General features: G+C 44.9%; 2 protein-coding genes across 2 annotated transcripts; one reads left to right on the top strand and one right to left on the bottom strand.

Annotated features, from left to right (window-relative positions):
- The first annotated feature begins 713 nt into the window (after positions 1-713).
- On the top strand, positions 714-3,042 carry ATP5MK (ATP synthase membrane subunit k). Its single transcript, XM_068197965.1, has 4 exons — positions 714-863; positions 1,784-1,881; positions 1,972-2,067; positions 2,959-3,042. The coding sequence occupies exons 2-3, from the start codon at positions 1,795-1,797 to the stop codon at positions 2,062-2,064; spliced, it is 180 nt and encodes a 59-aa protein (XP_068054066.1). The 5' UTR covers positions 714-863; positions 1,784-1,794; the 3' UTR covers positions 2,065-2,067; positions 2,959-3,042.
- Positions 3,043-4,211: 1,169 nt separating this feature from the next.
- Positions 4,212-14,579, bottom strand: TAF5 (TATA-box binding protein associated factor 5). The gene is made up of 11 exons (XM_068197955.1): positions 14,055-14,579; positions 12,683-12,923; positions 11,692-12,007; positions 10,862-11,025; positions 10,272-10,407; positions 9,647-9,767; positions 8,910-9,039; positions 7,736-7,900; positions 6,634-6,811; positions 6,317-6,494; positions 4,212-6,034 (listed from the first exon to the last, which is right to left on the bottom strand). The coding sequence occupies exons 1-11, from the start codon at positions 14,557-14,559 to the stop codon at positions 5,817-5,819; spliced, it is 2,352 nt and encodes a 783-aa protein (XP_068054056.1). The 5' UTR covers positions 14,560-14,579; the 3' UTR covers positions 4,212-5,816.
- Positions 14,580-14,843: the final 264 nt, after the last annotated feature.

Below are 14,843 nucleotides of genomic sequence, written 5' to 3'. Positions count from 1 at the left end.
TGCTGCCACTAGTAATAAATAATAATAAATAAAAGGAGTTGCTACTACTATATTATTATTGCTTATGGCGTTTGTACCATTACTTCACCATTGCTTATTGTTAGCCAACAGTACTTGTACAAAAAACAGCGCTGAAACCTTTATGCTGTCAAACTCCAGGCAGCCTGTTACACATACAAAACGTCTTTAAATGGAAAGCACACGACACAGCGAAAGCCGTCAAGGCACACTTCACCTCAGGGCTCGCTAAGGCACACACACTCCCCCGGCCGGCCACCGAGCCGGCTCCGCTGCAGAGGCAGGGCTGGCATCTTACCATCTTACCTGCCCGGGCCGCTGCCAGGGGGAAGAGCGGGAGCGGGAGCGGGATCGGGAGGGTTCCTGGGATCGGGAGGGTTCCCGGGAGCGGGAGCGGGATCGGGAGGGTTCCCGGGATCGGGAGGGTTCCCGGGATCGGGAGGGTTCCCGGGAGCGGGAGGGTTCCCGGGAGCGGGAGCGGGATCGCGAGGGTTCCCGGGAGCGGGAGCGGGATTGGGAGGGTTCCCGGGATTGGGAGGGTTCCTGGGATCGGGAGGGTTCCCGGGATTGGGAGGGTTCCCGGGATCGGGATCGGAAGGGTTCCGGGAGCGGGAGGGAGGCGCACGCGGCGCCGGGCGGAAGCGGCGCGCGGCTGAGGGCAAAGGGCGGCCGGAAGTGGCGCGGCCGCGCCTCAGCCACCCAGCGGCGAGGGGGCGGGGCCAGGCCGCGCCCCGGGGGCCGCAGCCAATCGGCGCGCTCGGGGGCTGCGCGCGGCGCCCGCGGCCGCCATCTTGTGGGAGGGCAGAGGCGAAGGGCAGAGCGCGGCGGGGACGGCGGTGGCCCGGGTACGGCGGTGGCCCAGGTGCGGCGGGGCGGCCCGGGCGGCGAGGGGTCGGGTCCTGCCGGGCGGGAGGGCGGCTCTCCGCAGCGCCGGGGCACCCGCGACCTTCAGCCGCGACGTGGCTCTCTCGGTGTCCCGGGTGCTGCCGCGTCCCTTCCCCGGCCCGACGCGAGCGCGGTGTCGCGGGTGTAGCCGGGCAAGGGCACCGGGCTCCTGCGGAAAACAGGACTCGTGTTGTCAGGGGGTGCCTTCCCGTCCTCGGAAGGGCACCGGGCTCTTGCCCAGGCTTTTGCATTGGTCAGGCAAGAGAAAAGATGACCTTGGCTGCTCAAGTCTTTGCCAATAGCATGCGGCGCGTTTAGAGGGGCTGTTTCATTAAGCTTTTTAACTATGGCGCGGTCAGCAACGCTGACCTGCTTACACGCCAGCGATAACGCTGCTGGATTGGCTTGGATGGGAGACAGATGACACATAGGAGCTGTGTTGGTGGCCGCAGAGCCTGCCGGGCAGTGTCGTGTGTCCGCTGCAGGAGCACCGGGGGCTGCAGCATCTGCCGGGTTGGGGATCTGTGTCGGGTGTGGGGTGCCTTGGGGGGAGGCAGAAGAAAAGCAACAAATGTTTGTCCTAAACATAACATCCTCTTCAGAAAAATATATCTCTCAACACTAAAAAACCACTCTGCTTTTATTGTGCAGTTAACCCTTTATTTGCTTATCTGCTCCCATCACCTGTTTTGTACCTTAAGAAAGAATGCTCTGGATGTGCCTACTCCTTATGTATATCCACTACTTGTCAAACGTCCTGAAAGTAGGTTTGGGAGCAGACAATGGAATTGTGAAGCTCATTGTAGAGATTAGTTTGATTTTCCTATTGATCCTGTCCAAGTGACTTTGAATTAATTCACTGTCCTGTACTGTTTGTTAGGACAAGCAGCCATGGCTGGCCATGACTCGGGATCTCAGCACCAGTTCACTGGATTTCAGAAGTACTTCAATTCCTATACCCTCATAGGCAGGAGGAATGTATGTATTAAGTACATTGTTTTGTAGTCTTGTATAATGGTGTTTTCTGGGGCTTAGACTGAAACTAAATTTAGTTTTTCTGTTTTCCAGTATGTATTAGCAACGTACACAGGTGTTGCGCTCCTTGTCTTGTATTTCAAGTTTAGGCCTAAGAAGCAAGCTCCTGCTGTGACAGATAAGTAAAAGGTGAGTGTCTGATGTTCCTCCAGGACCAAAATGCTTCAGTGCCAGGTCAGGAAGCAGTGACAAAGGACTCGTTGCCAATAATACAGTGTAATGAGAAACAGAAACATAGGCACGTGGACTTCCTGTTTACCATTTTAAACCTCTAACAGTCTATAGCATCAACTTTTTTGGGGGCATTCTCAATGAAGTGGGTTATTAAAGGGAGTGCAGAAGGTATTTGATACAGTATTCTTGTTCTTCTGACATGGTAAACGGGACTAGGGATGTGATGCAGGGAGGAAGAGTAAGCAGGGAAGGAGGAACAGAAGGATGTTGCAGCAAGATACACTGAGCTTTGCCTACAAGTATTACGTGCCTCTGGTCTGCCCTTTTGCTGTAAAATAGGGATATCTTGCTTTGTAGGTTATTGAAATAATGAAGCAGTACTTAAGGACTTATTTCTTGACTGCATTGGAATTCCAAGTAGAGATTAATGCAGTCTGTTAAGACCATCACTTGAACAGAGTTCAGAAGCACCATATGATAGAACTGTGCATGTTGTACACATGATTATTCAAGGCCCATACAGAAGTAACTGGACTTGTATAGCAGCAACCAAGTGTTACAAAATTTTGGAGTCATTTTCAAATAAAGAATTTTCACTAAAATGGCATTTTGGCAAAACCTATGGGCTGTCCTCATAGCCTGGAGAAAGGGGTATAAAACAATAAGCTGTTTTATTAAAAGAATGATAAAACATTCTTGTTGTGTGTTAAGGGGACATCAGCCACTTCTTCTTGGGTGTGCTGAAATCTGGCTGCTTGTAGCTAAAATAGTTTGGTCTTGGGGCAAGGGGATGCTCAGTTAACTCTGTGCAAGAATTGCTATGTTTGACCTTTCTTCTCTTGGCAGGTTCCTGGCATGTCTGAACCACCAATCTGTGTCAGTGTAATGCAGGCTGATGACCTGTTGTGGCTAATAAAATATAAATCATTACTTGTTTTATTGGAAATATGAAAGAGTCCAAAAAAGCTAGAGTGTGGTACTTCTCATTTTTCCTGCTTTGTCAAAAATAGTTGCTTGTAGCAGAGATGGAGCATCTGATCATGTCATTACTGTCTTAACTCTGCTGCTGCTGTAACACATCCTAAGGTGTTCTGAGCACCAGGCAGTAACCTAGGAAGGACCTCAGGGCACAGGGCCTGAAGCTGATCCGAGCATCTCCACACGTCCGTGTCACAGCTTGCATGGTTTGCAGCCATCTGGTTGCTCCTACCTTTTGCATTACAAGGTAGTAGCTTTCATAGAAACCATGACATCTTCTGCCTCAGTTGTCTGTATTTTGCACAGAACCCCATTGGTTTTGATGGAAAATTTCTGAAAATAGGTTGACCCAGTTATGGTATTTGAGCTTTTTCTGTTACTGGTTTCTCTTGCAGAGGGAAGAAGGAAAATGGCTTAGCCTAGTGATGTTAAGCTCCTGTAACTCTCCACATTCATAAACAGTGACCCAAATAGTCCAGTGATTACTTTTCCTGTCCCTTGTGAAAGGAGGTGCTCTACCACAGTTAGGTGTGCAGCCTCCTCCCTGCCCAACACTCAAATCTGTCTATCACACTCTCCAGTGTCTTTCTATTGCTCAATTAACACTTGGTACCTTCCTTAGATGTCACAGTAGTGCTGATGTGGGAATGTGATGATACCACACTTCTGTCAGCAGCAGGGGTTAAACCATGCTAAAGCTTGCAAATAATTTACTTCCCAAACTGAGGGCAGCAGGAGGTAGGAATGATTGTTGGGAAAAATGGAAAAATTAATTTCAAGTCTTGATGCTCTCTCTACTTAATTTTTTCTTAAAGCCATTTTTGTACATGCTGTGCTTGCTGAACAAATCTGGTCATCTTTCTCTCCTAAGTGTTTGCATAGGTGGCTTCAGCTGTATTTAATTCCTCCACTAAAGAATGATGGCTCTAAGGGTGTCCTGTGGGCAGGAGCTAGAACCTGTAGTCTGCCTTTAGAACAAGATTTATATGGAGTGGCTACTTATCAACTTAAACATTTCTGATTACTTTGTTTCTCTTAGCAGAGTTGTCACAGTTACAAACTGCTCCTGCTTCCATTCCAGCCATTAAGGGAAGTAAATATCTTGTAACATAGACACGAACTAAGTGGTTTTAGTATTTATTATAATATCAAAAGTATAAAACTGTACAAAATACAAAGGCAGAATGTGGCAGTGTTTTCTTTAAGCTGTCAAAAATTGTACTTAAATCTAAAAGTATATGATCATGTTGAGAGCTAGGAAATTTTGTTGAGGTATCATTACACAAAAAAAAAATCAAAGTAATTAAGTTTTATCCTTTTTTCTTTGAGGAAAATGTCTAGGTGAGCTTCCTAGTGAGTTTTCCACACTTTATTTTGATGATGTATAATGCCTGTAGTATAGCTTTACTCTGTTGGAGCAAACGAGATGAAAGAGGAGGTAGTTCTCCATTTACTTTACCTTAGAAATGACAAGTCTTGTTTTTATTTTCACTAGAGAGCCAGTAGATTGTTCAAGTGTCCATGTCCTTACTGTGAAGTAATGAGGAACACAAAACAGATTTCGCTGCACAGATCTTGTAAGAGGTAAACAACAAAAACCAACCCAAACCTAAGCCACACTGGACCTGGCCTTTGGTGGTTTTGGTTCAAAGACACAGACATTCCTCCCAGTGTTCTGCATATTTTACTCTTCTTTAAAAATAAAACACAGCTTTATTGGTAGTCCAGGAGGACTCACTGGGTACAGTCTTTTTGTGGATAGGAGCTGTAACTCGGCAGACAAGCTGGCCATTCAAAAGCAAACTGGCCACACACTTATCCTTTCCTGCTGCTATAATGTTTCAATTTCTTGGCTAGTTTTACCGGGTTTTTTTATGGTAAACCTTATGCAGAAAAGATACAGGTTATTAATGTTCTTTCACAGCTAATACAAAGTAAAAGGGTTTAAGTCCACTTTTTTAATAGTGACTATTTCAGCTGTGCCTCAGTTCCCCTTTTTTATTTTTTCATACAATAAAGTATGAAAAATAAAGTTCACATTGCGCTTCTGGATGCTTATCATACTCACAGCACTGGCTACCTTTGAAAACAGTAACAAGATTGTGTTTCTGACACCTCAAAAGAGCACACCAGTTTGAAATCTTTTCAGGACTTTGTACTTGGCTGCATAAAAACCGTGCACGGAGCTTCGCGGCAGTTCCCCACAAGCATCGGGCTGTCGGGCCCACTCCGTCAATGCCCTGGTTGTTGCTGTGATCTCACCACGCCTGCTGCCCAGCCCAGGCTGTAGTGAATCAAACTACATTCTTCTTTGCTGAAAATGGACAGTGTTGCTTGTGTTTGAGACTGATGAAACGTTTGCTATACATAAATTAAGTGCTTTAAAAAAATCTGAGAACACATGTAAAGGCTGTTAATTTTTCACAAGTTTCAGCAGAGCTCAGTACCACCTCTGGGAAGAGATGGCTCATTTCATATGTACATATCTATGTTACCAAAAGCACCACGAACAGTTCCTTCTTTTACAGCCACAATGTCTTGTCAATCTCCAGCATTTTCAAACTGCAGATAAATATGAAACAGCAGAATTGAGAAACGCTGCTTGCATAAATTACAGTTTCATACTCCTTGCAATGGACTCGTGGGGTCCTGTTCAAGACATTCCCTCTCATCTCACATCCTGAGGTCACTACTGCAATGACTTGGCACAGTCTCAGCTTCCTCACCTACTGTGAGCTGTAGGCTCCTGCAGCCAGCAACAGGTTCCTGCGTGTGAAATGGAGGTGAACAACCGGGGTTGATTTAGTCATGTATGTGCCCAGTAGCAAGTCCTGTGAGTTTTCAGGCAAGTTTATGTGTCCAGTGGCTGTAGTAAAGTCATCGGTTTCTAAATCTTCAAATGCCTTCACAGCATCCCACAGACGAACTGTGTTATCCATTGAACCTAAAAAGAAAAAAAAACCCAGTTTAAAGTATTTTGTTATAAAATAGAATATAAAAAATGGTTCTGGGGAGCAAGTTAAGAGAAATTAAAGCTCAGAAAGCAAAAGACTATAGCAAGCCTCATATAGCATACTGAATGCACATATTGAAGTCACCAGTCCTTGCTGCTTTTGCTAAGCAAGTGATTCTACTTTGTCTTTCTCAATTTAAGGAACTAATTATATCATTCCTCTTCAGAATTATGGAATACAATGGACAATTCATTGTTCCTGGTGAATTTTACCTGATGCTAAAATCTCCCCATCCCTACTGAATCTGAGTGCATAGATAGTGTCTGTGTGCCCTTTCAATTCGCCAACCATCAAGCCATGTCCAATATCCCACAGCAGAACTCTTCCATCTGTTGCTCCAGTAGCCAGGAATCGTCCATTAGGAGAAAATGCCAGTGAATGAATTGGTCCCTAAAACAGATATGGGGAGGCAGCAAAACAAGTTAATTAAGTCTACTCACATTTGGTCAAGCTGTGTTCAGAAGAGAACTGTTTAGAATCTCAGCACAGAAATAAAATCACTTGTACACTGTCAGTGATCTGCCTTTACCTTATGTCCAGTGAATATTCTTACACAATTCCCATTCAAAACATCCCAGAGCCTTATAGTCCTGTCTGCTGAGCCTGTAGCAATATAGTTGGAGTTTGGATGAAATCGGGTACACGTCACATCTGCAAGATGGCCAGCAAAGATCCGTAATGGCTGGTAGTGATCTGTAGCCCACAGACTGAAAAGAAAAGCTGTATTAATAAAAGAACCCTAAAAGAAGTTCAGTCTCTGTATCTGTTGGAGCAACTCTAGAGGAAGCCACAAAAATGCTCAGAGGGCTGAAGTACCTCTGCAATGAGGAAAGGATAACAGTTTAGCCTAGAGAAGAGTTGACTCTGGGAGACCTTGTTGTGGCCTTTCAGTACTTAAAGGGGGATTAGAAGAAGGGTGGAGACAGACTTTATCAGGGCTTATTGCAACAGGACAAGGGATAATGATTTCAAACTAAAGGAAGGTAGATTTAGTCTAGATATAAGGAAGACATTTTTTACAATGAGGGTAGTGAAACACCCAGGTTGCCCAGAGAGGTGGGAGATGCCCCATCCCCGGATACATTCAAGGTCAGGTTGATGGGGCTCTAAGCAGCCTGATCTAGTTTAAGATGTCCCTGCTCATTGCAGGGCTGTTGGACTAGATGGCCTTTAAAGGTCCTCCCAACCCAAACTGGTCCATGATTCAATGATTGGTTGCACAATGAGCAAAAAAAAGTAATTGTGGAGTGATTTCTTAGGGGTCGGTTTACTGAATTAGCAGGATGTTTTTTGGAAAAACACAGTTTTTAGAACAGAGAAATAAAGAATATTCTGTCAAGCTGTTCAACAATTAGAGGAGAATACTTCTAATCAGAGGGTCCCTTAGGAGGACAATCTCTTTAGTCATCAGATATTACTAATGTGTGTTGAAAAAATAGAAAAAAAACATGAGATAATATAACGTGTGTTGAAAAAAATAGTAAAACCGCATTAACATTTGTTCAGTATTTTAACCGACATAAAATTTATTTTGAGTAATAGAATAGGCAAGAGTATATCAGCTAATGAATTTCAGGATTGATCCACCACAAACTGACCCAGACAAGTGAAAAACACATGCAGTTTCTTACCGAGCCACTCTGTCATGTCCCCCAGACACAAAGTAATAACCATAAGGTGAGAACTGTGTATCCCAAACTGGATAATTGTGTCCTTTATATCCCACCAAACACGTGAATGTTTGGAGACTCCACAATCTCACCGTACCATCCTCAGAACACGATAACAGATAGTTCCTGTCACAGGAGAAAGTATAACATATAACATACCAAACTCACATGGGGGCTGTATAAATATTGCATAACCACTGTGAAATATCCATGACAGAAGCGTCCCCTCATCAGCACCAGTTTGGCACGTCACCCATAAATCAGCATTTCAGTGCAGTAAGCAACAATAACCAAGCAGAACCCAGTCCTAGGCCCTTATGCAAAAAATGAGATGATTTGACATTGATGATTAATTCTGATGGCACATAATACTGAAGGGAAAAAAACCAAAAAACACACCAGAGAGGAGGTCCAGTTACAGGAAAAAATGGCTAGTAAACTGCTACACTGTATTATTTTTTTAAAAGATCTTCTATTACAACTCTGAACAAAATTTCATTATTCCCTGAAAGAGAATTCATATCATGCTCTCATTCTCAATTATAATTATAGACTATACTTGTTTCACACAGTTTACTTCTCAGCTGTGTTTCTGTGGTGGCTGTTTCCTGACTAAACACAGGCAAAAGCAAAACCTGAGACATTTAAACCTCTTTTCCACTGTCCAGACTCCTAACATTATGCGAAGGTTTAAAATTTCTTATTTTAAAGATACCGTTCCACACATTCTGAAAATTAAGTCTCAGTAGTATATGAGAAACTTGAAGTATAATGATGTGTTACTGAGACTTACAAGTTTTGCAACACTCTAAGCTATATCACTGCTGCAGTATTATTCCTCTCTATGTATCAGTTAATTAAAACACAGCTTAAACTACAGTTTGCAAAACTGTAGTTTTGTCATCTAAATCCTAAATCTCCAAAACGGTGCCGGTATTCTCAGCTATAGTTGATTTCAGTAATAGCTGACAGAGCTCAACACCCTGAACTTTATGAGCATTTATACAGTTTCTTACAAGCTACATGAGCAAGAACTGCTTTAACCTGGAAAAAGCTGCATTAAGACTATGTTCTCATTCAGTAGGATGCAATTAAAACTGAAGACAAGCAAACTAGTTAGCTTGTAAACTATTACCTATCAGGACTGAAGCTGGTGCCATAGACAGGTCCACTGTGACCATATAAAATCTTCAACTCACTTGCTGTTTTCTCATCCATGATCCTCTCCAAGACATCATCTGATTCTTTGTCAATGAGACTGAGGTCTGCAATATTTCAAAGTTCATGTATCAGAATAACTGTCTGAAGTGCAAAGATAAATGTCATCATGACATCATCTCGGTTAAATATCAAGATTTATAAATGTTTGTACATTATCCAGCTTCAACCACAACACGTTGTTACACAAGCAGCAGAATTAAAGCAGGCTGGTCTCCATGAATTTGTGTAAGTGTTTAGCTAAGAACATTCTTTTCCAACTTTCTCAGAGTTCCCTCCTGTCCTTTCCCCCATGGTACCTCTAGTCTCTCTCCTAGATCACCTAACCCCAACTGTCTATTACACCCTGTAGTTACCATCCAGTTAAGAAGCAAGATGGCTAGTTCCACACTAGATATGACTAGTTCCAAACTCTGTGCACTGAGCAGCTCATAGCAGGTAGACGTGACCAGGTTTTTCATTGCTTTAAAACTGTTTCTAGCATGTAGGTAGCATGTAGGATGTAATCATATATCTGTGTATACATTGTTTCTTCAAAGTGAAGCATCCAACCACTGCAGCCAACTCTCCTGCCACAGATATATTCCCCATTCAGGCAGAACATAAATGTCACAAGTTATGTATGCTCCTATTAAGTGTTATTGTCTTAATTACCTGCAGCTGTTTTCACACTACGTAGCTTTTTTGGAGTCACGGACCACACTCTGACAGTAGAGTCAGCAAAGCCTCCTACAATCATGCTGGAGTCATCTGTAATATCCACTGCAGTCAGACCCTACACACAAAATATCCAGTTATACTGTTTGAATCTCTCATTATACATTGCAAATATTACAAAATCCTAAGAACTATTAAAGAAGTAATTTTACTCATTTACAAAAATAGAGAGGATTACTGTAGGATAAACATAAGCACACACAAATTCTTGCCCCATTAAAAATAAAAGTTTATGTATGAAGTACAGTCAGAACTGACAAAGACTACTGCTTTCCAGTACTCCAGTGCAAAACATCTACTGTGTTCTGTAGGAAACACTTAGGACAGGAAAAGCAAAAGAAAGAATTATAGCAAAATGCAAGCAAAACCCAGGAACATGGAAATTTTATAGTTTAAGGAGTCTTTGAAGAGAATTTTGAATGTTTTGGAACATAAACTTGGCAATATTTAATCTAAATACTCCAATTACCCTTGCCAACACTGTTATGTCTTTTTTCTTTAGAAAGAGTGATGCTCATAATTTTGATTCCCTTTCCCCCGTTACTCAAACTCTTTGACCAACCTGGTAAGCATTAAGGAATGTGTAGAAACAGATGGAGGGCAGGCACTCTGGTCCAAGACGCACTCGCCTCGCAGCTTCCTTCATATTCATTACTTTATCCAGCTTGTCAGAGTCTTTCAGTTCTGGCAGAGGAATTCTACACCAGAAGCACACATTTTTACAAAGTAAAAGCACCTTCCTCACTGTTAATCCAAACAAAGTGAAACCTTTGCATACAACCTCATACCTCAGTACTCAAATAAGAAATAAGAATTAGAAAATATGAAAGACTATGTAGGAGACTAACTGATGAGAAAGAGAGCCAGTAGCTTTCAGAATTTCAGACAGCTACTAGAACAAGATAAACAATTGAGTATGGCCTGAAAAGATTAGTGGGTAACCAAGTAAAACTTCATCAAGGGAAATCTAGATTGACTTGATGGACAGTGACAGAGGGTTATATGCCAAGGGTTCCATGACCTCCCTTAGAAGTCTTACAGCCAAAGCTTTGTACAGCCAAAACAGCCAAAATTATAAAAATGCCATGTGAACACAGATGCAGATTTGGCTTGACAAGACTGGATTTTAAAAATTTCTCATTTCCTTGGTACCTGTTTTGGGGAGGAGCATTAGGGTCCTGTTTTTTACTTTTTGACCCTACATTATCTTTTTTAGGTTTTTTCTTCTTTGGCTTTCCTTCCTCATTTTCTCCTTCTTCATCTTCATCATCCAAAGGCACATCAAACTCTGGTTCTTTCAATAAGCCAAAGAAAACCTACAAGCCAATAAAAAAAACACACAAAACAAAAAAATAATTGCTGTTCTTACTGAAAACCAGATTTTTAATGGTAACTTTTCAATGTAGCAGTCCAAGCAATAGAGCTGCCCCTTTAAAGCTGCTCTGTTTACTATTACAGCATATATTACTGCTTAGCCCATAAGGAATGCAGTACATGTTCTCCTGGTTTACCCAGCCAACTGATCTGCACAACTCTAAGTTCTCCCGCCATCTCTTAGTCCTTCCTTAAAGTGCAATCCCCACCCTACCTCATTTATTTGTATAGTACTGTGGTACTACACACACACCTCTTCTAGTAACAACTGGTAGCAAGTCAAAATTACTATCTGTTGCACAAAAGAAGAAGCCAAATAGTCAGGTGTCCATTTTAAAATCCAAAGTAACTAATGAGTTAGTTTAAGTTTAGTTCAGCGGGCTGGACACAGAGTTGTTTGTCAAAAGGATTCAGCAGTTTCCTTCACCTGACAGCAATACATCTTGATCTCTCTCTACTCCTCTAAACACTTGTTTGTACATTTCTCTTCCTTTGTTCTGTTGATGCTGTCTTTTAAGATCTCAAGTTATGACTGTCAATCTATACTAAGGTATCTCCCTGAAAAAACAGGGAGATTTGTAACAAGCACAACAATCTTTGTCTCCTACCTTTGCTTTATTAGCCTCTCGTTTTGCCTCCCCAGCCAAGCTTCCAACCATAGCATCTATCTGTTGTTTACTGCGAGGCATTCCATCAAAGATATCAATGTAAAGATGCTCCTGAACAATGTTCCAAATCTGATTGTTCTGCTTTTCCTGAAGATGCCTCTTCAGGAGTTGGTAAGAGTCACGGGAAATGCGCAGCACAAACTTGCTTGTTCGGAAATCCAGCATGGTCTCGTTACCTTTCATATGTTCCTTTTTGGTTAAGCTCGACAATACACGCAGGTCATCCTGGTAATAGCACTCCTGATCCCCATGAAATCTATTGAAACAATTTCAGATATGGTAAAACGCTTAGTCACTCAACTTGTTATAAAATAGTTGTGGCAAGGGACATTTTAACTATTTACAGAACTATCTGAAGGGAAACAAAAGTTATCCTTTCGGATTGAAGAATTTCACATTTGGTCTGAATCCACAAAACAAAATCAATTCTATTTTCTTCTCAAGTGATAAACAAGTGAAATATAGTAAGAGTACAGAAAGTTATAGATTAGCCAGAAATTAATTTCGTTAAGATCATTTGAAGAATTTCAATGTACATCCTACGATATCAGCAAATACTTATAGCATACATTATTTTGGCATCTCAGTGCAATCTTCCAGTGATAAAAACTGACCCCACAGTCTTTCCCTACAGATGCAGAATCTCTTCATTGATACTTTTGCAGCAAGGAGCCCATTAGCACACCATTAACATGGTTCAAACTCTGCCAATGCACAGTTCACTAGTTTGCACATCTTTCTAACAGGAGATTGGGAAAGAATTTAAGAATAGTTACTACAACCCATGGCACTGTTACTTGAGATTTCAAATCTCTTCAACTTTAGAGAAGAAGAATAATACATACGCATGTATATGTATACAAATAGCTCACAGATTTAGCCAAAGTAGCAAACACAAAATAACACAAATGTACACATGAAAATGAATTACCTTTCAAAAAAAGACTTTGCCTCACTCTCATGTTGATTGTAGACCAACTCCAAGTACATGTGCACAAAGAGAGGATAAAAGAGCTGAGACAATTCTGCCCGATGACAGTCCAGGGAGCACTCGATGAAGTGTTTCAATCCGCTGTAGTACTCCTCGTACAGCGTCGGGTCCCCTTGCTGGTTGTAGGCGGACAGCACCGCGCTCACGTCCGGCTGATCCTCCACAACCACCGCGCCTCCGACTGCAAAAGCACCAGCCAACAACAACAGCGGCTCAGACAGTCTGGAAGAGCCAGCAAACAAACAGTGGCCACAACCCCCAGGTCAGGTGAGCAAAACACGTCCCGTGCCCACTCAGCACCAAGTCTAAACAACACAGGTGAGAGCACATTGGTCCCGCAGCCAATTCTCTCCAGCAGTTTTTTGGACTTTCCCTGCCAACTGTTGCCCACTTAGTGCCTAATTCAGCCAGGATTACGTGTAAAGGAAGAAGCCACTAACATCACCAGAATGAGTTATTTTACTGCTAGGGCTAGAAACTCTTAAACAAGGAGCAGAATGCAAGACATACCCACTATAATTATTTTGCGTCCAGTAGGTAGGCAAGTTAAGTAGACTAAGTGAAAATTCACCAAGACCAGCACACAACCATCACAGAGCAGGGTCACTTAACACTCAGACAATTCTGTTCTACAGAGCAGTTTTTACACACTTCCATTGCTTTGTCTTTCATATAAAAACAATAATATCTGGTGATGTCACGAACAGGCTGACTTTATGCTGTACACTCACTGGAACTCAGACTAGCAGTTCCTGAAATTCCTTTATTCAGTAAAGCTGCCTCACAGAACACCGTGATCAACAACACTTAGAATTGAATTATCCAAAGGACATCTCAAGTACTCAGAAACTCGATAACGAAATGCAGAAAGCCTCGCCTACAAATATCCCATGGCTCCTTCACCAAAACGCAGCCTGTACATCAGACCTCTGTTCTCATCCCTGCGGCCAGACCCGGGACAATCCCCACTAACTTCAATGGAAACCTCCTATTCCTGATACACTAGCAGCTGTGATGGGACACAAACACAAGCGGGAGCACTTCTCGCTTCACAGTGCTCCCTGCAAATGCGAGAGACACCCTGGCCTTGGTCCCTTGCTCCAGGAGATACGGATTTCTCCACGGATTACATGGAGAAATGAGCCATCCAGGGACCTCCCGGATCGCCGGGGTAGACTCTCGGTGGCACCGAGAACCTGACACCGACCCTTGTGTCCCAGCATAGCGGAGAGCCCCCGAGGCTGCGAGCAGCACACGGGCTCCCCACTTCCCGGGGTTCCCGCCGAGGAGGGACCGACCCCGCAGACCTCACCTTTCCCCGGCGGCACGGCGGCAACTGCAGCCACCCCGGGGCTGGAAGTCGCGACAGCGGCGACGCTGCCTCCAATGGCGACGGCGGCAGCGGCGGTGCCCCGGCCGAGCAGCGCCTCGCCGGAGTCCGCGTCGCTGCCGGAGCCCCCCAGGAGCCCGGCGCTGGCGGGGCTGAGGGCGGCGGCACCCAGGTCGTCGCCGAGCAGGCGAGCTTCGCGACGTAGGATCTCCTCGGACTCGCGGAGGTTGCTGCGCCGCAGGAACTGCAGTACGGCCACAAGCGTCTGCCGGTCCAGCGCCGCCGGGGAGGCGGCCGGGCCCGGCGCCGCGGGCTTCGAGGGTGCCGCATCCCCACCGGCTCCCGCCGCCTCTCCGTCCGCCGCGGTGGCCGGGGCGGCGGCGGGAGCGGCGGCGGGAGGCACCGCGGGCGGCGGCGGCGGCGTCCCCGCCTCGGGGTCCGGCTGCGCCGCCGCCACCTCTGCCGGCTCCTCATGCAGCGCCGCCATCTTGCGCCGCCTTCCATTCGCCGGCGGCGCGCGGCCGCCGCCAGGCGCGGCCGCCCTCGCGACAGTGAGGGCAAAGGAAGGGCACCGCCGCCGCTGCCTCCGCAGGCACGCGCGGCGTCGTTTTGCGACGCTGGCGGGAGCGCTTTGTGGCAGCGGGGGCGCGGCGAGGGGCGGCGGCGCCGGGCCGCTGTGAGGGCAAGGGGCCGGTGGGGCCTGCGGGGCTCCCTGGCTGCGCCGAGCCTGGCCTTGGCACTGTGTGCCCTTAGGGGATGGGCCGCTGAGTT

This window comes from Anomalospiza imberbis, chromosome 8 (genome assembly GCF_031753505.1).
Source record: "Anomalospiza imberbis isolate Cuckoo-Finch-1a 21T00152 chromosome 8, ASM3175350v1, whole genome shotgun sequence".
Classification (NCBI taxonomy): domain Eukaryota; kingdom Metazoa; phylum Chordata; class Aves; order Passeriformes; family Viduidae; genus Anomalospiza; species Anomalospiza imberbis.
Note: the sequence above shows the minus strand (reverse complement) of the source record. Positions and strands in the feature narration are given on the sequence as shown.